Here is a 24,647-nt window from a genome sequence, read left to right on the forward strand (position 1 = left end):
AATAATGTCTATATTAGTGAAAATTTCATTTAAAAATGCATTATAGTAGGAATATTTCTTGCAAAACATGTGTATATTAGGCAAAATTGTGTACAAAAATGCATGTATTAAGAGAAATGCACACAAAAATATATACAAATTTTCATGCAAACTTAAAAAAAAAAGTCTCAAAGTCTGGGACAACCCAAAGTTAAGGTGTGAAAAATAAGCTGAGAGAAACTGAAATTGATAGATTCACCCGTCCATAGACGTGAATAACAAAAAGTGCTTCTGACCACCATGCCGAATATCTAAAATTAGTGCCACATCCACCAGCATCCAGGCTGCAAACTTGGCTCTTCAATTATAAAGTAATTACAGATTCATTTCTAAAAGACCCAGGATCTGATCTTACTTCCTTTTTACCTGACGTTAGGTTCAGTTTCTTCTATATAAGGCTGTGCCAAAATGTTTCCAAATTTCACCACCCCATTAGCAGGTGACAAAATTGGGGGGCCATTTTGGCCATTTTTAGGAGTGGGTAATGAAATTCAGCTGAGTTTACTGATGGCAGCTCTCCCCTCATTAGCTGTGGCCATAATTCTCCCCCCATCAGAAGTTCTCACAGTATAGCTCTGTGGTGATTTCTGGGCTAAAACAGCCACTGCTGTCAAACAGGCTCCAGCAAAAGAAGGGGGAACCTGGGCAGTGATTACATGGCATCTTTTAGGTTCCACCCATCTAAATTTCAAGATGAAAATTCTCTATAACAAACTTCTTTTGCTCGGGTGTACTTATTCCTCATCCACTTAACTAAAGCATCCATTCTCTGAGCTAGTTGCTTCTGGCTTAGAACCACTGTGAAATGTATAGCTAGGTATTAATCAGCGTGTTGATATCAATCCTACTTCAAAACCAATTGTAGCTTCCCTAGGGGAAAAAAGACACAAATATTTCATAGGCAACAGATAAGTCTGAAGATGTTGTTTTTAAAGTTCTGTTGGTGACTCTTTCTTCCCTATTTCTTTCACAGGGGGCTAAACAAGCAGGGATACAAATGTAGACGTAAGTTGACTGAATTATCTTTTATTCTTGGGTGGTGATAGTCAGTGAGCAATTTCAGCTGATCTGGTCTGAACTGTTGATTTATCACTAGAACATAGGAAGCTGCCTTACACTGAATCAGACCTGACTGGCAACAGCTCTCTAGGGTTTCAGGCAGGAGTTTTTCCAGCCCTACCTGGAGATGCTGGGGATTGAACTTGAGACCTTCTGAATGCAAAGCAAGTGCTCTATCACTGAGCCTTAGTACCTAGAGCAGGAGCTAATAGATATTCATATGCTAACTCTTTCATTAACAGAGTGGTAGTCAATGTTAATCTGTTGCAGCAAGTAATAAAAGGTCTTTTGGCACCTTAAAAAGCTTTTACTATTAGAATTTAATTTTAAATAGGGCTAGATTTGTTAGAGTTTAAAGTATTAAGCAAAATTATAAATATAATAGAAATATTAAATGTAAATGTAAAAAGGTAGCTTACTGTGTTTTCTGAAATAGCAATTTTCATTTACGGGGGGATTAATTATAACTTTCTGAGTACTCTTCATAGAACCCACCACCAAATACGAAATTTAACTGTCTGTATCTTTCTATTAATGCTTTTCTGAAGAATGTAATGCTGCTATTCACAAAAAATGCATTGATAAAATCATTGGGAGATGTACTGGTACTGCTGCAAACAGCAGAGATACAATGGTAAGTAATAAAATGTTCTACATGTTCATTAAGAACATTATGTATATTCTACAGCAAAAAAAATTGAAATTCAACTTAAAAGAAAGCCATATACTGTGCTTATCACATATTACACAAATTAAGTATACTTATTTTAGCTTTGTTTAATATTTTGTTTCTTAAGAGTCTTGTTATCAAAGGTGAAGTAGAAAGGGCAATGGAAGACAGCCAAAAACCAGGAATAGGGAACATGTAGGGCCACACCAAATGTATATGTTAAAATTTGCATTGTTGTTGGAAGAGAGCCTTTCATCAAGCAGCTACCAAATTACATTAAAGATCTTTAATTTTAAAGATTCCTCCAATTTTTAATTTTTTGACTAAGTCCTGGACATGGAATAATCATCCTAGGAATTATACAAAAGTCACTAAAGAATTATTTTTAAGGCTGCAGGGAACTGTGCAATCCCTATCTCAAGTCTTGGAAACAAAGGACCAGTGTAATCCCTGAGCTTGCATGACCAAGCCCAAGGAAATAGATGACAATACTGAGTTTAGGCAGATCCCATTTAATTTTTGTAAACCTATTAATGGTCCATGTGACTATAGGCAGGTCTTAAGCAGAAATAGGATGGCTAGTCGCATACCAAATCCACACTTTCAGAGGAAAAGAAACACAGTATACATACAACGATGACTATAGGGATTTACTTCTCTAGAGGCTCCAAAAGCTGTACATTTTTGGAGATTTTAGAAGACAATTTAGAAGATTTTTTTTCTTTAAAAAATGGAAATAGTTTTAATTATACCAGTGTGGGTTGGTTAATACCTGTTTTAACATTATTTTAATTGACTAGAGTTTGTTTTATTAAATTTGCTTTTGTCAAGCCTATAGGCTAGATATTCAGATAAATAATAGATTTCTGGCCGCCTCTCCATGATAAATGTATTTGTTTTAACTTTTTTGCTAATATAAATATCCTTTCAGTTTCAGAAGGAGCGCTTCCACATTGACATGCCTCACAGATTCAGAGTTTACAACTACATGAGTCCTACCTTCTGTGACCATTGTGGGAGTCTTCTCTGGGGACTAGTTAAGCAAGGATTAAAGTGTGAAGGTACAGTCTCTTTCTTTTGGCCATTAAATGCATTAGGTAAAACAGCAGGACTCAGGCACCTTTTTGAAGGGGAAAGGATGAGTTTCATGTTTATAGTTTTGTATGTAGGGCTTCTTTTAAAATAGCACATTCCACACACTCTTCAGTTTAAGGTAGGTACTTGACAACCCTTAATTGTACTCAGAGGTGAAAAGAGATGGATGGTCTCCAAACCAAATGCTGTTCTTCTCCTTTTGTTGTGGCGAAGGGGCTTGTGTAACTCAGTGAAGCCATAAGCTATGCTGTGCAGAGCCACCCAAGACGGACAGGTCATGGCGGAGAGTTCTGACAAAATGTGGTCCGCTGGAGAAGGAAATGGCAACCCACTCCAGTATTCTTGCCAAGAAAACCCCATGGAACGTATCACAAGGCTAAAATATATGACGCCGGAAGATGAGACCCTCAGGTTGGAAGGTGTCCAATATACTACTGGGGAAGAGCAGAGGGAATTTCCAGGTAGAAAGAGTGAAGCGGCTGGGCCAAAGCCGAAAGGACACTCAGCTGTGGATGTGTCTGGTGGTGAAAAGAAAGTCCGATGCTGTAAAGAACAATATTGTTTAGGAACCTGGAATGTCAGATCAATGAATCAAGGTAAGCTGGAGGTGGTCAAACATGAGATGGCAAGATTGAACATCGACATCTTGGGAATCAGCGAACTAAAATGGACAAGCATGGGCGAATTTAATTCAGGTGTCCATTATATCTACTACTGTGGGCAAGAATCCCTTAGAAGAAATAGAGTAGAACTCATAGTCAATAAAAGGGTGGGAAAAGCAGTACTGGGGTACAATCTTAAAAATGATAGAATGATCTCAGTACAAATGCAAATCAAACCATTCAACATCACAGTAATTCAAGTCTATGCTCCAACCACTGATGCCGAAAAAGCTGAGGTTGATCGGTTCTATGAAGACCTACAACACCTTCTAGAACTAACACCAAAAAAAGATGTCCTCTTCATCATAGGGGATTGGAATGCTAAAGTAGGAAGTCAAGAAATCACCGGGATAACAGGCAGGCATGGCCTTGCTGTACAAAATGACGCAGGACAAAGGCTAATAGAGTTTTGCCAAGAGGACATGCTGATCATAACAGACACTCTTTTCCAACAGCACAAGAGGCGATTCTACACATGGACATCACTAGATGGTCAATATCGAAATCAGATTGATTTGGTACTTTGCAGCCAAAGATGGAGAAGCTCTTTACAGTCAGTAAAAACAAGACCTGGAGCTGACTGTGGCTCAGATCATGAGCTTCTTATTGCAAAATTTCGGCTTAAATTGAAGAATGTGGGGAAAACCACTAAACCATTCAGGTATGACCTAAATCATATCCCTTATAAATATACAGTGGAGGTGACGATAGATTTAAGGGATTAGACCTGATAGACAGAGTGCCTGAGGAAGTATGGACGGAGATCCGTAACATTGTTCAGGAGGCAGCAACTCAATCCATCCCAAAGAAAAAGAAATGCAAGAAAGCCAGGTGGCTGTCTGAGGAGGCTTTACAAGTAGCTGAGGAAAGAAGGGAAGCGAAAAGCAAGGGAGAAAGGGGAAGATATAGCCAATTGAATGCAGATTTCCAGAGAATAGCTAGGAGAGACAAGAAGGCCTTCTTAAATGAACAATGCAAAGAAATGGAGGAAAACAATAGAATGGGAAAGACTAGAGGTCTTTTCAAGAAAATCAGAGATCTCAAGGGAACGTTTTGTGCAAAGACGGGCATGATAAAGGACAAAGAAGGCAGGGACCTAACAGAGGAACTAGAGATCAAATCGCCAACATTCGCTGGATCATGGAGAAAGCAAGAGAATTCCAGAAAAACGTCTATTTCTGCTTCATTGACTATGCTAAAGTTTTTGATTGTGTGGATCACAACAAACTGTGGCAAATTCTGAAAGAGATGGGAGTACCAGACCACCTTACCTGTCTCCTGAGAAACCTGTACGAGGGTCAAGAAGCAACAGTAAGAACCAGACATGGAACAACTGATTGGCTAAAAATTGGGAAAGGAGTACGACAAGGCTGCATATTGTTGCCCTGCTTATTTAACTTATATGCAGAGTACATCATGAGAGACGCCAGGTTGGATGAATCACAGGTCAGAATTAAGATTGCCGGGAGAATTATCAACAACCTCAGATACACAGACGATACCACCCTAATGGCAGAAAGCGAAGAGGATCTAAAGAGCCTCTTGTTGAGGGTGAAAGTGGAGAGTGCAAAAGCTGGTCTGAAACTCAACATTAAAAAAACTAAGATCATGGCATCTGGCACCATCACATCCTGGCATATAGAAGGGGAAGAAATGGAAGCAGTGACAGGTTTTATTTTCTTGGGCTCCAAGATCACCGCAGACGGTGACTATAACCATGAAATTAAAAGACGCTTGCTCCTTGGGAGGAAAGCTATGGCAAACCTAAACAGCATAGTAAGAAGCAGAGACATCACCTTGCCGACAAAGGTCCATATAATCAAAGCTATGGTTTTCCCAGTAGTAACGTATGGCTCTGAGAGCTGGACTATAAGGAAGGCTGAGCGCCGAAGAATCAATGCTTTCCAACTGTGGTGCTGGAGAAGACTCTTACGAGTCCCCTGGACTGCAAGGAGGTCAAATCAGTCCATCCTAAAGGAAATCAACCCTGAGTGCTCATTGGAAGGACAGATACTGAAGCTGAAGCTCCAATATTTTGGCCACCTAATGCGAAGAGAAAAGTCCCTGGAAAAGACCCTGATGCTGGGAAAGATTGAAGGCAAAAGGAGAAGGGGACGGCAGAGGATGAGATGGCTAGATAGCATCACGGATGCAATGAATATGAACTTGAGCACACTCCGGGAGAGAGCGGAGGACAGGAAGGCCTGGCGTGCTATGGTCCATGGGGTCAAGAAGAGTCGGACACGACTGAATGACTGAACAACAACTTTTTTTGTTGTTTTTTGCTTTTTAATATTGAGACCCAAAGGGGAAAAGGTAAATTTTATATTGCAGTTTTGTTAAAGGACTTTATGAGCAAATGGCTCACATTTTTGAACCAGTTAAAATTAATTTATTATACTTATAAATTGCATAATACTAAATACTATTAATAATTTTCTTTCTTTAGAATGTGCAATGAATGTCCACCACAAATGTCAAAAGAAAGTAGCAAATCTATGTGGCATCAATCAGAAACTATTGGCTGAAGCTTTAAATCAAGTTAGTCAGGTATGTCTGGTTAGTGCTTGTCCTCATGAATATTTTAGGATCTGTCACTGAAAGCAGATTATGATTTCCAAGCAATAACTACCATAATATGTATGTGACTTGCTAACCTTGACACGGCTGTTAGCATGCTAAATGATGAGGATTTTACCACTCTCTTGTTTACCGGAATTTCAGATGTACATAATGGCAAGATTCTGCTTACCACTTGGCAAGAGACATAGACAGAGATAATCTCTGTAGAAAAACAAGCTTAATATGATGCACACACCATTAGCTCATGTATCAACTACCCAGTTTTGCGTAATCTTTTATTCATTGTACCTCCACAGTCTGTAGAAAGCAATCCTACTGGTAAAACAAGATGATGATACACACAGTGGATATTAAAATCTTCCATTATTTCCAAAATCAGAGGTGTACACACATATTACATGAGAAAACATCTCCAATCATGCCAAAGAATGATACTTAGATACTTACTAATACTTAGGTGAAAAGTTTGGCCATCTTAGTATGAACAACAATCATTGTTAATTTAAGGGCTTAAATAATCTTGAGTGTATGTTGTTTGTTTTCAGAGATCTACCAGGAAATCTGATTCTGGCTCAGTAGAAAATGTTGGCATTTACCAGGATTTTGATAAGAAACCTAAAGCCTTTGGTGGAGATACAACAGGTTAAAACAGATATATTTCTTCTCATTGTGAATGGATAATTCTATTGCATTGCATTAACTCAACACTACATTTTTTAATTTAAAAAATCAATATGCAAGGACGTGGACAGCAAATAACTCTTCACTTGCAACAATTCCATATAAGGTAGCTTATGTTAGGCCAATTCAAATATTATGTTTTACACTTGGATTGGCCATTGGCATAAATTTATGGTTTCATACATGGACAGAGATTGTGGGTGTCATTGCAAACCCAAAACCATTGTGGTTTTGTGAGAACTGTCTGCCTGCCAAGGAGTATTCAGTTGAGCTATAATCTTTGAGGAAGGGGTTTTCAGGATGATTTGCCATAGAATTTAGCTTGGGACCTAAAGGACCACCTTCTACCATGTGAGCCTACCTGGACTTCACAGCCCTCACCAGAAGCCCCCCTCCATCACTTGAAGTTAGGCTGGTGGAGATAGAGAGAGGGCCGTTTGGTTGTGGTGACTCCCTTATGAAATGTGCTCCCCAGGGAGGCTTGCCTGGTGCCAACTCTGATGTCATTTTTGCACTAGCCAAATACCGTTTTTATTTGCCAAGACTATAGACCACATAATATAAATTGGTTTTACTGATTTAAACTGATTTATAGCTTTATCCGTTCTGCTGAATGCTGCTTCAGCTGTTTTTATAACTTCATTGCACGGAGAGTGTTTTTTACTGGAGTGTGATATAAAAATTATCTAAATAAATAAGCTTTGTGAGACCACCTAGAGAGCTTCAGCTATTGGATGGTATAGAAATGGAATGGAATGGAATGGAATGGAATGGAATGAATGATAAAATGCCAGGCCCCCACTGCCGCCCCCAAGTTATCCTGTGCTCTCTAAAGGGGGCTCTACCCCACACTTTGACAACTGTAAACAGAACCGGCAAAAATGCAACAGTATCCCCAAACTTCAATTAGTAAAGTCTCTCGTTTGGAACCCAGTTGTGACCTGTGTTTGTATAATATAGTTTTGACATCTTGAATTTTCCCCTCCATTTTAACGATCTCATGCAAGCATCCACGCAAATATGCATACATACACACATATATACACACACAGGGAGGGGCACACACACTAGTGACAGGAGCAGGTTCACGGAATGGTTAGTGATGTAACAATACTTTCTGAAGTCATACATTGCCCTGGCAAGTCATTGACCTTGTTCACACATAATAGACGTGTTTGGTGGCAAATTGTGGGTTAATTAACGTATGAATTGTGGGGACATGAGCCACTTCTGGTTTTCAGCAACAACCTACGTATGCTTCATTCATAGATTATTACTGTAATGTCCGAACCTGAGCACTTTGGGTTCTTCATGCATTAAACAACCCAAAGTTAACCCAAAAACAAATCATGGGTTAACTTTGGGTGGTTTAACCCACAAACAACCCAAAGTGCCTGGGTTTGGATGTCACAGTAACATCTTATGAATGCAGCATTTGTAGGTTGTAGTGGAAACTGGAAGTGCCTCGCATGCGGTGCATGCACCCACAATTCATGAGTTAATTAATCCACAATTAATTAACAGCCTGATTGAGGAAGAAGGGGGAGAACTTCCTAATCATAGCTGAAAAACTTGCATTTTTCTTTTTGCAGATAATAGTGAGTATGATAAGCTCTGGGAGGGAAGATCATTGTCTCGACCATCCAGTAGGAGGAATTTCAACATAGACAGTTTTATCTTCCACAAAGTTCTTGGGAAAGGAAGTTTTGGAAAGGTAGGTAACTTGCAGAGTTTAATTTTCTAGCCATGCATTGCTGTAATGTCTTTTGATGAAATAAGGCAGATAGTACTCCAGGCCACCATGGAAATGGAACCAGGGCTGAAACTCATGGCAACAGGAGATTGGGACCTCATAGTAGGGGTGAGGAAAGATGTATTCTCCTTTCTTCTCTGCCTTCCCCTCCATCCCTCAGTGTCAGCACAAGTCAGTTGTCACAAAAGGGAAGAGATGATGTGGCTTCATCATGTCATTTTGGAAGTTTGCTTCAGTTGAGATAAGGGAAGATATCAGTTGGTATGGACTGAGAGAGAAATTCTTTTTCTTCCCTTTCTGTCTTTTCACTGCTGTCATGTTTCTGAACACTAACCTAGAACACAAGTCTGGACACAAATCTGACATTAAAAAGGCAGCATTCAGCACATTTCAGTCTCCCAGTACATTCTGATGCAGAGGTCCCCAAACTTTAACAGAAAGACTCCAGTGTGAACTTGCTGAACTAGAATTTCAGCAGATTTGATTGTATTCAAATTTAATTAGGACCATGGATTTTTTTTTCCTACTGGAGGTGTTATATTAGCATACCATAGCTAGAAGGATAATATCACCTGTGGCTGCTGTTGTGAATGTTTCACTCTGTTCTTAGTTTGCATAACAGCAGCGGGGGCACCTTTTTTATCCTGAGCGCTAGATTGCCATCCATGAACCTTCCAGGGGCTGTGTGCCAATAGTGGGCGTGGCCACCTGACTCTCTCACACCATTCATACAGGCAGCCATACACCATTCTAACACAGAGAGACACACGTCTATCCTTCACTTGCACACGCATGCACAGACGCATGTGTGTGTGTGTGCGCGCGCACACACACACACACACACACTATCCACAGCCTTCTCGCACGTGCAAACACCATTCATATACCTATCCCAGCCTTGCTTTCTCAGCTGATCCATGAAGATCACCTGGGGTGTATTTTTCAACCACACATCTCAGGTGATCCATGAAAATCACCTGGGCAGGACAATTTTATCCCCATTGTGGCACACTGGGCAAGGAAGTTTAACCTTCCCCCCCAATGCACCACAGTGGAGACTAAAATCCTTGCTGAGTGCTGAAAAGGCTCTTATCTCTGATTAGCAGCTTTTCCCTACACAGGGAGGAGGCAGAGTCTGGGGAAGAAGCCAATAGGCTGAATGGGGAACTCTTGTGGACCACGTGCAGTCTTGAAGGTTCCCCATGCCTGTTGTATATACATTTGTCCTTTATATAGAAATATTACAAACCTGTACATCTCTTGCCAGCTTTTGGCATGAGGTGGGCAGCACTTAATGCATCTGATGAACTCTGCTTTAACCCATAACAGCTTTGTTGTTGTTCAGTCGTTCAGTCGTGTCCGACTCTTCGTGACCCCATGGACCATAGCATGCCAGGCCTTCCTGTCCTGCGCTCTCTCCCGGAGTGTGCTCAAGTTCATATTCATTGTATCGGACCATAACAGCTTGGCCATAATCAATTTTTAGTCTTCAGGATGCCAGCTGTGTTTGGTGAGCACAAGTATGGCTATAGACTGCAGAATTGCCATTAATGACCTGAGGAGTAGATATGCTAGTACTACTCAGATCACAAAGGAACAAATGCAGGATTTTATCATCTGGAAAATCCTTTATTGTTTACATTCCAAAGTAATCTTCTATTTTGCAGGTACTGCTTGCTGAGCTGAAAGGGAAGAATGAATTTTTTGCAGTAAAAGCTTTGAAAAAAGATGTGGTGCTAATTGATGATGACGTGGAATGCACCATGGTGGAAAAGCGGGTCTTAGCCCTTGCATGGGAAAATCCATTTCTTACCCATTTATACTGCACTTTTCAGACTAAGGTACAATGCAATCCTTAATTTTAGTTTTGATGTAACTGTCAAAGTCAAGGGCATTCATGCCATTTCTGAAGAGGAGCAAGTTGGCTTTAAGATAAGCATATCCCCTTCCATCCTCCTCAAGTACCCATTTGCAGCTCTGGATCATTTGCCCACACAACCAGCAGTGGAAAGAGGAAATGATCCATCTAACTATTGGCAAGTATTTTGCATCACAAGAGAATCTCAAGTGGGGGAAGGTAGCAGCAAATTATGACGAAAGTGAGCAATGCAAGAAAGCAGTGGCCAATTTTCATTTTTAAGAGCCCTGGATGTCTGAGGGGCAATGTTTGTTGTATGTGTAGGAAGACTGGAATAGTCTGAAAAAGACATGAGATATTTCATGTAATTCCATATAAAAAGGTAAAGGTATCCCCAACCAGTCGTGTCCAACTCTAGGGTGTGGTGCTTATCTCCATTTCTAAGCTGAAGAGCCAGCGCTGTCCGAAGACGCTTCCATGGTCATGTGGCCGGCATGACTGAACCGAGGTTATTTGTCTCCTGTTCCTACCACATTGTCATTTTGTTGCTCTAAAGAAAACAGTTTCTTCATGCTGTGGTAGGTTATTCAGTTGCGGCAGTTATTTGTCAAAGTGACAGAAGATATCTGAAGGGCCATCCAGGGCTAGCGCAAAGTTTGAGGAGGCCCTGGGCAAGCTGCCCTCCAGCCACCACCATCCCTTCACCAAGCACCACCCTAGTGGCCCTCTGCCTGGGAAATTAAAATTAGCCACTTTGCTCAGCGTTTCCCTGGTGAGTGCTAAGCTCACTGCTGATGCCCGTCCCCACAACCTCAGCCTGCTGTTCCATAAGCACCAGGGCAGCGGTGCTCTCTAGTGAAGCTTCAAGCAAAGTGGCTGCAGCGGCTTCATTCAGAACTTCACTGGTGCATGCTGTCACTCATTCCCCCCCCCCCCGCTTATAATGGCAGTAGCAGATGCAGGCACTGACACTCGCCAGAGATGCTTGCAGCCATTTTGTCCAGCAGTTCTTTGGTGAGCACCAGGCTGAGCAGCAATCCCCGCCTGCCCCCAAACTCCTGTAAGCCTGGCACTCACCAACGAAGCACTGAATGAACCAGCTGCAGCCACTGCCATCTTTACCCCAGAATGCCTCTGATCCCATGTTCATGGGGCAAAAGGCATTATGGGATAGCAAAAGTGGAAGCTGCTGCAGCCATTTCTCTTGGTGTTCACCAAGCTGGGGGTGGCTGTGGGGTGTATTGAAAAAAGCCATCAGCCCCAGTGGGCCCTGGCATTTGCCAGATGCTGTTGTTGGGCCTGAGTCTGTCTCCTGAACCAGCCTGCCTTAGAGCCAATGGGGAGGCCCTTCTCTTTGTGCCACCTTTAGCTCAGCCACTATTGGTCAGGATGTGTGACAGAGAGGGCCTTCTAGGTGGCTGCACTCAGATAGCGGAATTTCTTACCCTGTGAGATCCATTTGGTCCCCTCTTGTACTGTTTTTTACTGACCGGTGAAAACTGTCCTGTTCCAGTAAGCATTTATCTTGCCAGGCAAATCATTTTTATGTGGTGGACCCTCACTTTAGAACATTTTTATCTGCTCAGTCTGTTTCCATTTCTGTGCTGTTGTTTTATGTCTCTTGTGGGATTGTTTTCTTTTTAACTGATGTGAGCCATCCTGAGTGATGCAAATGCATTGGAAGTGTGGGGTATGAGTTGTTGAAATAAGTAAATACATGTCTGACACTGATTGTAAAGATTTCCAGCCAGAGGCTGTCACCAGTATGTGACTGTAGACACTTGAAGGGTATGTTCGTGCTGTGGGGTACGGTTACATCAGTGGGCTGACTTTGTATGCTTTCCTGTTTGTAAATAGGACCATCTGTTCTTCGTTATGGAGTTCCTTAATGGTGGTGACTTAATGTTCCATATACAGGACAAAGGCCGTTTTGATCTCTTCAGAGCTACGTAAGTATTAATAACATAACTGGGGTGGGGGGTTGCCCATTCCTAAGACTTGCACAAGCCCAAGTATTTAAGATGGGATGTACTATCTCCTACACCTATGCAACATGACAGAAGATGTTAAAACCCTATTGCAACTGTGCCTTCATAAATGGTTAGGATTTGAGTACTGTAACCTTGGTCACTGAACACGTGCCTGGCAGGGCGGTTGTCCAGCACACATGTTGGTGGTAGAGAGGCAGGGCTAGTCAGCATGACCCACCTTATGCGTGCTTTTAAGACATGAGGGGGTTTGTATGAAACCTCCCCCCTTGATTGCATGTGTATGGGAAAATGATGGAAAGATGGCCGTACCTTGCAGCAAGGAATTAGACCAGCTGGCCTTTCAGTCCCTTTTACCTCTGATTGTTTTCCTTAAATATATATGCGGTGCAAATATTCTAGGCAAAGATCAGCATATCTCTCTCTAAGGGTTTTGTTAGCTAAGAAAGTGCCTCAGGTGGCAGATTGCAGGGCGGGGCAAGGCGGGGGGCAGCACAGTGGCCCACCACTGTCAGCCATTCACCTGCCCCACTGCCCAAGAGAAAGCCTCGCTGGCTGTCCCTGGCAGCTGTTGAGCAGTTGCCGCCAACAGCTGTCCAGGACTGCACGTGCCACTTTGCCACAGCAGCAAAGCAGCCAGTGGTGCTCAGCACTCCCACAGCTCTCCAAAACCATGTCACTAGTATCCTTCCTCAGATTGAGGCATTGTGGGGGAAGATGGCTGCACCATCAGAACTGCAGTGGGAGAGAGGAGGGATGGTGAGTGGCAGCCGCTGCACCAGAGTGGTGAGAGTAACGGACTGGGAGCCGGGAGAGCCGAGTTCTAGTCCCCACTTGGCCATGGAAGCTCACTGGGTGACTTTGGGCCAGTCACACACTCTTAGCCCAACCTACCTCACAGGGTTGTTGTTGTGAGGATAAAACAGAGAGGAGGATAATGTAAGCCACCTTGGGTTCCTTGCAAGAGGAAAAAAGGCGGGATATAAATGCAATAACTAACTAACTAACTAACCTTCCTGACTGTTAGAGCAATAGGAGAACGGAACCAATGACCTAGGGAGGTAGTGGGCTCTCCCACACTGGAGGCATTCAAGACAAGGCTGGACAGCCATCTGTCAGGGATGCTCTGACTTGGATCCTGCATTGAGCTGGGGGTTGGACTCGATGGCCTTGTAGGCCCCTTCCAACCCTTCTATGCTATGATTCTATGATTCTTTCACCTGGTGATGCTTTGGCCTGGCCTTGCTTTCCCCCCCGCTGCTGTGGCCTTTCTTCTACACCCCACAGCTGCTGGTATAAGGAAGCTTTCTGTGTTCCTATGGGCATCCTGCCCCACTTCATATGTAAACTATAGAAAGGGCTTGGGTTGATAGCTATGACCAGACTAGAGACCCCATGTTTATTTGAATGCAAGAGGCAGATTAATACAGGGTTTGGGTGTAGCAAGAGTGTTATGCATAGTGAAGGGAGGAAGCACTTTAAACATTACTGGCAATGAAGGTAAGTATTAGTAGAATCATTGAATAGGCCCTTAGAGATCCAAATGATCATAAACAATTCTGGCAGCCATCACACATTTGCGTAGTGTCTAGGCTTGTGATCTCCAATCACATTGATTTCCCATGGGACATTAATTTCATCTCATTTTTTATAATGCATTCTTTGTTCCTTTCCCTGCAGCACTGACTATACTAATTATTTGATCTGGTGCTCTCAGTGCATAATCTCAAACACTTTGGCCTTTTTAAAGTGTTAATATAGTTTGTGAAAGAAAGAGAGTTAGAAGTAGGCAGAGTTTTACTTGGAATAATGAAGCAGTGAATTTTTTAGAGAGAGGGACTAAGTAAACATCTAAGTAAGTACCGGCGTATCATATCACCTAGATGAAAAACAGGCATTTTGAGAAACAGCACAGTAAACAGCACCAGTTGAATTGGGTCAGGGACAAAGAGCAGGGGTAGATCCTAATTCTCATCCTCCCAAAAGCCGTGCAAGATTTCCGTGTGATCCCTGAAATATATTTTAGACAGGACGGTACAGAATTCCTTTTGTTCAAAAATGTTTTAAGAAAGTCTTCTCTTACCTAAAACAAAATCCCATTCTAGGCTTCCTGCTCATTCGAGTGCAGATCTTGAGTGCTTGTACCTTGTGTTGGGTGCCCGGGACAGATTAGGGATTCTGCTGGTGTACCGCCCACCCCGCTGCCCATCAGACTCCTTGCCTGGAGGTGGTCTTGGACTTGGTCTTGAGGACCCCTAGGATGATGGTCCTGGGGGATCTCAACTTGCATGCCAAGGCTGCTGTATCTGGAGCGGCTCAGGACTTCATGACTTCCATGACAACCGTGGGGCTGTCCCAACATGTCATTGGCCCAACACATATAAAAGGACAAACGCTTGATCTGCTTTTCTCGACTGGGCAGGAGGATGGTGATCTGAAAGTGGAAGAATTAACATCTGTCCCTTTGTCATGGTCAGATCACTTCCTCTTGAGGTTTAGACTCTTGGCAGCCTTTCCCCTCTGCAAGGGTGGGGGACCTATTAAAATGGTCCGCCCCCAGAGGCTAATGGATTCCGATGGATTCCAGAGGGCTCTGGGGGATTTTCCTGCTGGTATGGCTGGTGCTCCTGTCGAAGCCCAGGTCGCCCTGTGGAATGCAGAGATGACTCGGGCGGTTGACACGATCGCGCCCAAGCGCCCTCTCCCTCTGAGCAGAGCCCGGCCAGCTCCTTGGTATACACCTGAGCTGAGGGCAATGAAGCAAGATGGGAGACGGCTAGAACGCAGGTGGAGGAAAACTTGTGCTGAGTCTGATTGAATACAGGTAAGAGCTCACTATCGAGCCTACTGTGTGGCGGTGAGGGTGGCAAAGAGGCAGTTCTTTTCCACCAGCATTGCATCTTCTCAGCGTTGTCCAGCAGAGATTTTCCAAATGGTTCGCGGCCTGTTACATTCTGGGCCAGGGAGAGAGACAGTGGAACCCTCGGTAGCATGCTGTGATGAGTTTGCAAGGCACTTTAAAGATAAAGTCGCTCAGATTCGTCATGAATTGGACACCACGATTAATGCAGTTCCGTTGGTAGAGGTGTTCAGAGCACCGTCTGGTCCAGTTTTATTGGATGAGTTTCAGTTATTGAGGCCTGAAGATATGGACAAGGTGCTTGGCCAATGTGCTTGACCCTTGCCCTTCATGGCTTATTAAATCAAACAAGGAGGGGATGACCAGCTGGGTCCAGGAGGTTGTAAATTCCTCCTTGAGGAATTAAAGCGGTGCTGGCCACTTTAAAAGAGGCGGTAATTAGACCACTCCTGAAAAAGCCTAACCTGGACCCAGAGGATGTTAACAATTATAGGCCAGTGGCCAACATCCCCTTCCTGGGCAAGGTGCTTGAGCGGGTGGTTGCAGGACAGCGCCAGGCACTGTTGAATGAAACGGATTATCTAGATCCATTTCAATCGGGCTTCAGGCCTGCTTTTGGAACAGAAACTGCCTTGGTCGCCCTGTGGGATGACCTCTGCTGGGAGAGGGACAGGGGGAGTGCGAGGTTCGCCTGGCACCTACATTGTATTCTTTCCAGCGGCAGGTGAAGACCTTTTAATTTTCCTAGGAATTTTAGCATTTTAGCTTTCTAGACTTTTAGCTTTGCTGTTTTAAATCTGTATTTTGAATTCCTGCACTGTTGCTAGGTTTTATTGTGGTTGTATTGTTATATTGTGGTTTTAATGTTCTATATATTTTATATTCTTTTATTGTGTGCCATTTGGTTTTAATTTTTGTGAACTGCCCAGAGAGCGTCAACTATTGGGCAGTATAGAAAATAAATAAATAAATAAATAAATAAATTTGATTGCAAGAGGAAGGAGCTGGGTAAAGCTAAGGGGCTAAGGGAGGGAAGGTTTAGGGACAAACACCTCTCAGTGGGAAATCAAGGGAAGGACTGACTGGAGCAGGAGTGGGTGGGAGGGCTTTTAAATGTTGTGGTAATACAGTGGTGAGAAAAAGTTTGCAAACCCCTTAGGATTGTCACATACTTCCAACCTAAAATGTTACTAGATCTTAACCTAACCCCATAATTTATTTCATTTCATTTTCTATACTGCCCAATAGCCAAAGCTCTCCATAACCCAGATAGAGAACAATAGATAACCTGATTAAACAAATGACATAGAAACATGATGCTTTTTCAACATTTATTTATCCACAACTGATTCAGCATTCACTATCCATGTGTGAAAATGTATGCGAATCTTTAGATTCAGTACCTGATGGCACCCCCTTGAGCAGCAATGACTTCAAGTAAGCGTTTCCTGTACCAGCTGATCAGTCTCTCACATCGGTTTTGAGGAATTTTGGCCCATTCCTCCTTACAGAACTGCTTCAGCTATGTAATGTTTGAGGGCTTCCTTGCATGAACAGCTCACTTCAGGTCCTGCCACAACATTTTGATGGATTTAGGTCTGGACTTTGACTGGGCCATTCTAAAACACGGAATTTCTTCTTCCGCAGCCATTCTTTTGTAGATCTGCTTGTATGTTTAGGATCGTTGTCATGTTGCACGACCCACTTTCAGTTTAGCTTCAGCTCATGGCCTGACATTCTTCTCTAGAATCTTCTGATACACTGTAGAATTCATGGTTGTGTCAGTGATGGCAAGCCGCCCAGGTCCTGAGGCAGCAAAGCAGGCCCAAACCATCACATTCCCACCACCATGCTTGACAGTTGGGATGAGGTTCTTCTGTTCGAACTCAGCGTTTGTTTTTCGCCAAACATAAAATTTCTCATTGAGGCCAGAAAATTCTACCTGTGACTTGTTTGTCCAGAGAACATTGTTCCAGAAGTCTTGGGGATCATCTATGTGATGTGTAGCGAACTTCAGACAGGCAGCAATGTCCTTTTTAGAGAGCAGTGGTTTCCTCCTGGCTATCCTGTCATGAACACCATTTTTATTCTGATTGTTGAGTCATGAACACTCACATTAGCCAAGGTGAGAGTGGCCTGTAGATCCTTGGAGAACCCTCTGGGGTTGTTGTTTACTACCTGGATAGTGCACCAGTTTGTTTTTGGAGATATTTTGGTAGGGTAACCACTCCTGGGTAGAGTGACTGTGGTCTTGAACCTTCTCCATTTGTAGACTATCTGTCTGACAGTGGATTGGTGGAGTCCCAAATCCTTAGGAATTGTTTTGTAACCCTTTCTAGACTGATAAGCAGCAACAACTGCTTTTCTGAGTTCCTCAGAGTTGTCTTTTGATTGTGGCATAACATGTTTCCACAGAACCATATGGTGAAGTCCAAACTCACAAAGTTTCTGATCCTTTTATAGAGTGGGGCCTCCCAAACTCACCCCTGAAGATCTACCTAATTACATAAACACCTGATTCTAATTATTCCCTTTAATTGAGCTGATGCAACCAGGGTTCACTTACTTTTGCAGATACCCTGACTCTTAGGTACTCATTGTTTGCCTAATTGATACATCATTTTATTTCACAAGACAAGGAATTGGTTAATATAAACTATTGGATATTTAGAAAAGGACTGGTTTTGATTCACAAAGGCTATCATGGTAAAACTCTGGAATTTCCGTAATTATCATTAGGGTTCACAAACTTTCTCACCACTGTGGTTTGGCAATGTTGGGGGATTGTGGGAGGGGCTAACTTTGGTGATAGCCTTTTCCAACTCAGCCTGCATCCTAGTCTGTCCTACAGACTCTCCAACATTTAATGGTTTGGGAAAGAGAGAGATTTCTCGGGGAAAAATAGCTGTTAACAACATCAGTAGGTTTAAATTAAGCTCTTGTAATTGTTTTTAAAGAGCCTTTACTCTATTTCAGGTTTTATGGAGCTGAAATATTGTGTGGCTTACAGTTTCTTCACAGCAAAGGCATTATTTATAGGTGAGTGCTGATTGATTGGCCTTGGTGAGAGTCTTGTAAAACATTGCAACAATTATGTCTTGGTGAGGAACTGGTGAATTCTGTTATTAACTTACAAATAGTGTATTTTACAAGGAACTGTTCCCTATTAAATTTTTGATTTTATTCCAAAGGTGTTAAAAAGAGACAATTCAGCAAGCACTTGAGACCAATCTATAATTGTTTTCTTGTGCTTTTCTCCTTGGCAACAAGAATAAAGAAATACTATTTACATTACACAGAAGAGTCTTTGTTTCACATTCGTAATTGCCAGGCGTTTAGCCCCAGAACTGAGACACTTTGTCTTCATTTCAGTGGTGAGGGAGAATGATAGTATTTGGGGCAGTATTTCAATAAGCTGACCTCTTGTCAAAAGTACTGACCAAAGTTCTTTGCCTTGAATACCAAATTACGGAAAGGTGTTAGATGTTCAGATGGTTTTAGCTTGCAATACAAGAAAGTATCTGTGAATGCTGTGGGCCAGCTTTGATCACTTTATGGAGAAACTCTGCTGGCTGATGGAATTAAAGATTCTTCCCTTCCCCTGCATAGCGTCAAGTTCATGCAATTAAAATACAGGTTTTGAAGCTTTTGAAAGAAGACATGAGCAGAACATTTATTTGCTTTGATCATATCCATCATGTTGTTTTCTCTGCTAATGACCTTGGTAGTATGTGTGTGTTTTAAGTGTGTTACAACTTTATTGGCCACTGGTTAAAACTTTTGACTTTCACAGCTCTGACTAAATCCAGAGCTAAAGGATGGACACATTCTTTCCACAGAATAGGACAAACGTGACGACATGTTGAGCTTTGCTTGGTGTTTCCTTTGCAGCAGTTCTCACTCCTGAAGAGACAACCTGCTGCTTCTTATGGTCAAAGCTATAGTTAATTGTACAGTTCAATGAATTACCATTGATGTAGTTTGCTAATATAAAATCATTATTAATATATCTGTGTGAGCTGAGACCATGAGGTATTTAAGCACTGTGGACATACAGATAATATGTGAATCTAACCTCCATTCTTACTGTACTTCTGTGTCGAATTCAAATATAGTGAATAACGCAACTGCAACACAATCCTATATATGTCTACTAAAAAGTAAGCCTCACTGAGTTCAGTGGGGCTTACCCCCTTTTGAGTGTCTGTAGGATTGCAGCCTTACTGAATCATTACGCAGTGATGGCTTTGTTACCAGTGCAAAATTCCCTTGTGGCCCCAAAGTGGATATATTAAAGATTCTGCATTTTGGCTCGACTTCAAGAGCAATAATTTTCATTTCTTCATGGATTCCATGATTTAATTGACCATACTTTGGCATGAAAGACTGCTTTAATTTTCAGTAAAGATACTGTGTGAAAAAATCATTTACTTGCCTTCCAACATCAATGCATTCTTGTAGGTTTGGCAAGAACTTGCATCAGCATTAATGCTGATGAAAGCATCCTGCGAGTCTGAAAACAAATAGTTTTTTTAAGTGGTATAGTTACTGCTACATTAACATGGGTCTTTCAGGTCATTGTTTCTAATTTAAATGCTGTGTTGGGCATTTCTTTTTTCACAGGGACCTCAAACTAGACAATGTGATGCTTGATAAAGAAGGTCACATCAAAATAGCTGATTTTGGAATGTGCAAAGAAAACGTATTTGGCGAAAACAAGGGAACGACTTTCTGTGGTACCCCAGACTACATAGCACCTGAAGTAAGGAATGCACATATGTAACCTACCAATACTTCAAATGCCTTCTTCAGCACTTTCAGTAAACAGAATGTTAATCTCTACCTCTAAGCAGGACCATCTTGACATATTTTTGTGCCATAGGCAAGGTGATATTTTGACACAACACAGGCAGAACACACTGCCACCCTCTCTTCTCTCTTGCTTGCCACAGCAGCAGTGGCTGCTTCCACTGCCACTGACACCACCACCCTCCCCTTCCTCACCTTATCCCTCCCAGCCACTGCCACTACCACCACCCAGCTCCCACCTACCCACCTCCCTCTTGGCAGTGTTGTCCTCCTCCTCTTCTCTTCCCCTTCACCATCCACCCTGGCTGCCACCGTTGCCTCCTCATCACTTCTCTTCCCCTTCCCCATGCATCCCTTCTAGCTGTTGCTGCTGCCTCCTCTTTCTCATCTCCCCAGCTCCACTGGGCCACTGCCGTTCTCCACTTCCATCTTCCCCCGGCAACTGCCTGACTGCCTCACTCACCGCAAAGGATCCTTCCTAGCAAGGCATTCTGGGTGAGGTGTCCTGGAGATTGCCTGTGTTACAGCAGCATAGCCAGTCTCCAAGGCTACCTCACCCAGAATACCTCACTATGAGGAAGGATCCCTCATAGTGAGGTATTTGTGTTGCCACCAGGTGAACTCTCTGGAAAGCCTTGCTGGCTGCTTTTCTGCTACTGAATTTACAGTAGTAGGGAAGCAGCCAGTGTGGCTTCGCAGAGGGCTTACCCTGCCCCATGCTTAGCTCTGAGGTGTTCTCAGAGTTAGGCGTTGGGCAGGAGGCACTGTGGAAATCAGAATCCTGCTACTAGCAGAGGAGCATGTGGCTCTGGCTCCCAGCACCAGCTAGGGGGACCCGGAGTGCCACCACCAGCCACCACCATCATCACATGGCTGCTGCCACCTTAAGGGGCTGCCCCCAGAATTCAGAGCCCAAGGTGGTCTCCCTGTTTCCCACCCACCCCACCCCCCGAAAGAAACAGCCCTGTCGCTAAGGCCTAGTCAGATTTTACTTCATGAACCCTTTATGAGAGGGATTGCGCCCCTCAGGTCTGTGACCTGGCATTCCCAGGTAGGAAGTAACACCTGGTCCATCCAAATGCTGGGTTTATCTCATTAATTCATGGTGTTTGTTAGGACTGAAAGAGTGGAACAGATTGTGGGTTTAGGCCAGGAGACTCCGAGTACAAGTAAAGCTATTATTCCATCAAATTAGATGTCACTATAAGCCAAGAAAGAGTGGCAAAAATATGTGTCATCTCAAGGTTTGCTGTGCCAGAGGTCAATTCAGATGATACTTTGAATATTACACTGAGATGTAATGGAATCAATAGCTTTCTTTCGAATTTTACATAGATTAAAACCTGGAAGGATCAGATTCATTAAAAAAAAATTGGAGTGAATAATAGAGTCATGTGCCTACACCAGTAAAATATGAAAAACCAGATGCTCAGTCTTTAATACAGGAATTTAATTCACCACACATAACTGGAGAAATTGGTATTTTTAAAATTAGCACCTACCTGCTGCTAAACCATAATGTGTGTCTTTTTATTTTCTTTTTAACCACATGTACATCATGTAAAATTGTTATAGAACTGAGGGCAATTATAGCTCCCTGCAGCATATTTTCGTTATGCATACAGAATGAAAATATATGTAGCTGCCACAAATTTCAGAGTAGAGGTGTGTACTCTCACACACACAATTTTAGCATTCACCCACTGCTGTTGTAATATGCAAAGCAGCCCTCAATTCTGATAACATGGTATTTCCCCAGTGGTCATATAAAAATTAATAGGTTAATAAATAATAGAAGAAAATAACTGTATGTGGAATTAACCTGTTAGTGCAGAACAAAACGTGCACATACTTTTACAATGCAATATTTAGTTCTTCTCTCCTAGTGTCTCATCACAAATAAAGTACCATTATAGTTGATCATAAATAATGTTTATGGGAGCTGCTTTGAAACATACAATGGCTGTATTCAGACCCAACAAAAAACTGTGGTTTATTGTTATGGGACTGAACTGCAGTGAGCTTTGGGCTCACACATGCCCTCTTCCACCTTCTCCAGCATGGAGAACATAAGCTTTTTGCAACATGGTAAGCTTTTGCTTCCATTTTTTTATTAACTGTAGTTTAGCATTATACCCAAACCAGACAAGCTGTGGCTAAGTCTTGACTATGGTTTATCAAAACAAGCCTATTTCATGAAGTTGGTTTGTTTCAGCAAACCATAGTTAAGATTAAGTTTGTCCAGATTTGGACAGAACGCTAAAGTGAGGTTAATCAAAGACAGAAGTGAAAAATTCCAATTTCCTTGTGGCCATACCAGAAGAGAGGAAGAAATGCATGAGCCCAAGGCTTGCTGTGGCTTATTCTCATAATGTTACACATCTGAATGCAGCTAATAAATCAAAAGGGGTACAAGCTTCATCATATACACCTAAAAGGTAGGATTTGATAGAATTTAAAAGCATCATGCCTGAATACTATAAGTTGCTTTAATTCTGTTTTGTACAACTCTTGAGGAGTTAAGGGAACACACTGGCAGGAAACCTTCTCATTGTAGTTCACAGCTGTTCTTTTCTCCTATGTGCAACAGATCCTGCAAGGCCTTAAGTATACATTTTCGGTGGACTGGTGGTCATTTGGAGTCCTCTTGTATGAGATGCTTATTGGACAATCTCCATTCCATGGTGATGATGAAGATGAGTTGTTTGAATCAATTCGAGTAGATACACCTCATTACCCACGCTGGATTACCAAGGAATCTAAGGATATACTAGAGAAGGTGAACACTGGCTAAGGCTAATTCAAATCTTTTGTGCAGGGAAATGGAACAGAACTCTGAACCTTATAATCTATTATGCTGACACTGCTGTTAATTGTGCTTTTTTTTTTTTTTACAAAGAGATTAAGTGTCCTGCTTCCTAGGCAAAGATTTTTGTAAAATAGAGCCAAGGAAAATGTGCTTGTTTATTTTGTTTAAACAAGTTATAGGCTGCCATTTAGAGGAAATTACTCTTCCGGGTTTGGATGTCACATCATGCCACCCTGAGAACACACCATCATACAAAATCCTATGACAAGCCATGGATTCTCAGCATGGCTTGCTTGCAAAAAACAACCCACGAAGAAGAGCCGCACTGGGTTCAGCTGTCATGCTAAGTCACTCTGCAACTACCCATGGTGACAACCCATTGTGGCTTAGCGTGATGTGCAAACCAGGTCAGTGGCACTCAATTATAGGCTAAGGTGAAAAGATAAGTCTTTAGGACCTGCCTGGAGGCCTGTAATTATGGGGCCTGGCAGATGTCCATTTTCTAGTGTTCCAGAGTTCCCAAAGATAGGAGGCTCTCCATGTGTAGAAGGTGATGAAAGTGACAACGGAGAGGGCAGCGCTAGTGTGCTTCCCTTACTTGCATGTTTACTATCCACAGATTAGGAATGCCTAGGGCTTATATCTCATAAAATTCTGCTTCCATGCCAGGATTTCAGGTAAGTAACAACAGTGACTAAAATTGGCCACAGTGGTGGCCTTAGATCTGTAGGTTCCTTCAAACACATCAGCTTCACCATCTTGGATCTATCTAGATCTGTTTTCTTTCAGAAATGTGACTTCCAGGCAAAGTAACTGAATTAAAATTGTTACTATATTTTGTAGTTGTTTGAAAGGGATCCAGCAAGGCGATTGGGTATAACTGGGAGTATCAGAGATCACCCTTTCTTCAAAACAATTAATTGGACAGCACTAGAGAAGAGGGAGATGGAACCACCTTTCAAACCAAAAGTGGTATGTAGCCTCTGAAACTCTCTCATGTTGTGAAGTTCTTGTCCACTGAATTTGTATTCCTCCCATCTACGCAGGAGCGAAGGACAGTTTACCTTAATCACCTTAAGAATGGACAAATAACGTCTATTTCTGTCCATGTCATGTTTGCGTATGTTCACCCATAAGTCCATTCTGTCCTGCTTCCTTATTACTCTGCATTACAATCCATATTTTGTGTGTGTGTGTGTGTGTGTGTATATAAGTTTTCTCTCAAAATATGCATTTTTAAATGAATGTTGAGACTTTTTGGAGCCAAAAACTGCACTGGAACATTGGGAAGTGTGAAAGCTAGCAAATAACTAAGTTTTCATCCACATATTAATCAGGGAGCTGTTGATCAGAATGTGCAAATATCAGCCCTCTGAAGCATCCCTAGCTGATCTTCACAACCTGCTCTATGCAATAGGCTAGGCTGAGTGAGAGTGACTTACCCACAGCCACCCAGTATCCTTAATGGCTGAACAATGATTTGAATAGAGGAAAAAACACTGATTATAATTATTGCATGGATTTGATGCCCTGTGCTTTCTCCCTCTGGAATAATCTCTGCATGAATCGGACGATTCAGCCTAGAGGTGTAACATTTTGCAAATATTAGAATATTTAGGTATCTAATGTTTAGTGCACTCCCTCACCACCCTGCGACATTGAAGATACCAGGAATTGAACCTGGAACCTTTTACATACAAGCATGTGCTCTGTCCCAAGCTATGATTGCCCTAGTTCCAATTGGTAGCAATTATAGCCAGAGTATGCGTCAGGAATGTCTA

The 24,647-nt window shown here is 42.3% G+C and overlaps 1 protein-coding gene across 5 annotated transcripts in view; it reads left to right on the plus strand.

Moving 5' to 3' along the window:
* PRKCD (protein kinase C delta) overlaps positions 1-24,647 on the plus strand; it is a 105,349-nt gene that overhangs the window by 78,385 nt on the left and 2,317 nt on the right. For all 5 annotated transcript variants that reach the window (XM_084839797.1, XM_084839796.1, XM_084839799.1 and 2 more), the window contains 12 exons: positions 1,013-1,044; positions 1,647-1,732; positions 2,700-2,829; positions 5,975-6,075; positions 6,654-6,750; positions 8,382-8,503; positions 10,210-10,383; positions 12,258-12,349; positions 18,225-18,287; positions 19,872-20,010; positions 22,648-22,836; positions 23,710-23,838. In XM_084839797.1, coding sequence (XP_084695923.1) covers positions 1,013-1,044; positions 1,647-1,732; positions 2,700-2,829; positions 5,975-6,075; positions 6,654-6,750; positions 8,382-8,503; positions 10,210-10,383; positions 12,258-12,349; positions 18,225-18,287; positions 19,872-20,010; positions 22,648-22,836; positions 23,710-23,838 — 1,354 coding nt within the window. The remainder of the gene's footprint in view (positions 1-1,012; positions 1,045-1,646; positions 1,733-2,699; positions 2,830-5,974; positions 6,076-6,653; positions 6,751-8,381; positions 8,504-10,209; positions 10,384-12,257; positions 12,350-18,224; positions 18,288-19,871; positions 20,011-22,647; positions 22,837-23,709; positions 23,839-24,647) is intronic.

This window comes from Heloderma suspectum, chromosome 2 (genome assembly GCF_057233095.1).
Source record: "Heloderma suspectum isolate Gila_16-S chromosome 2, 16-S_ref, whole genome shotgun sequence".
Lineage (NCBI taxonomy): Eukaryota > Metazoa > Chordata > Lepidosauria > Squamata > Helodermatidae > Heloderma > Heloderma suspectum.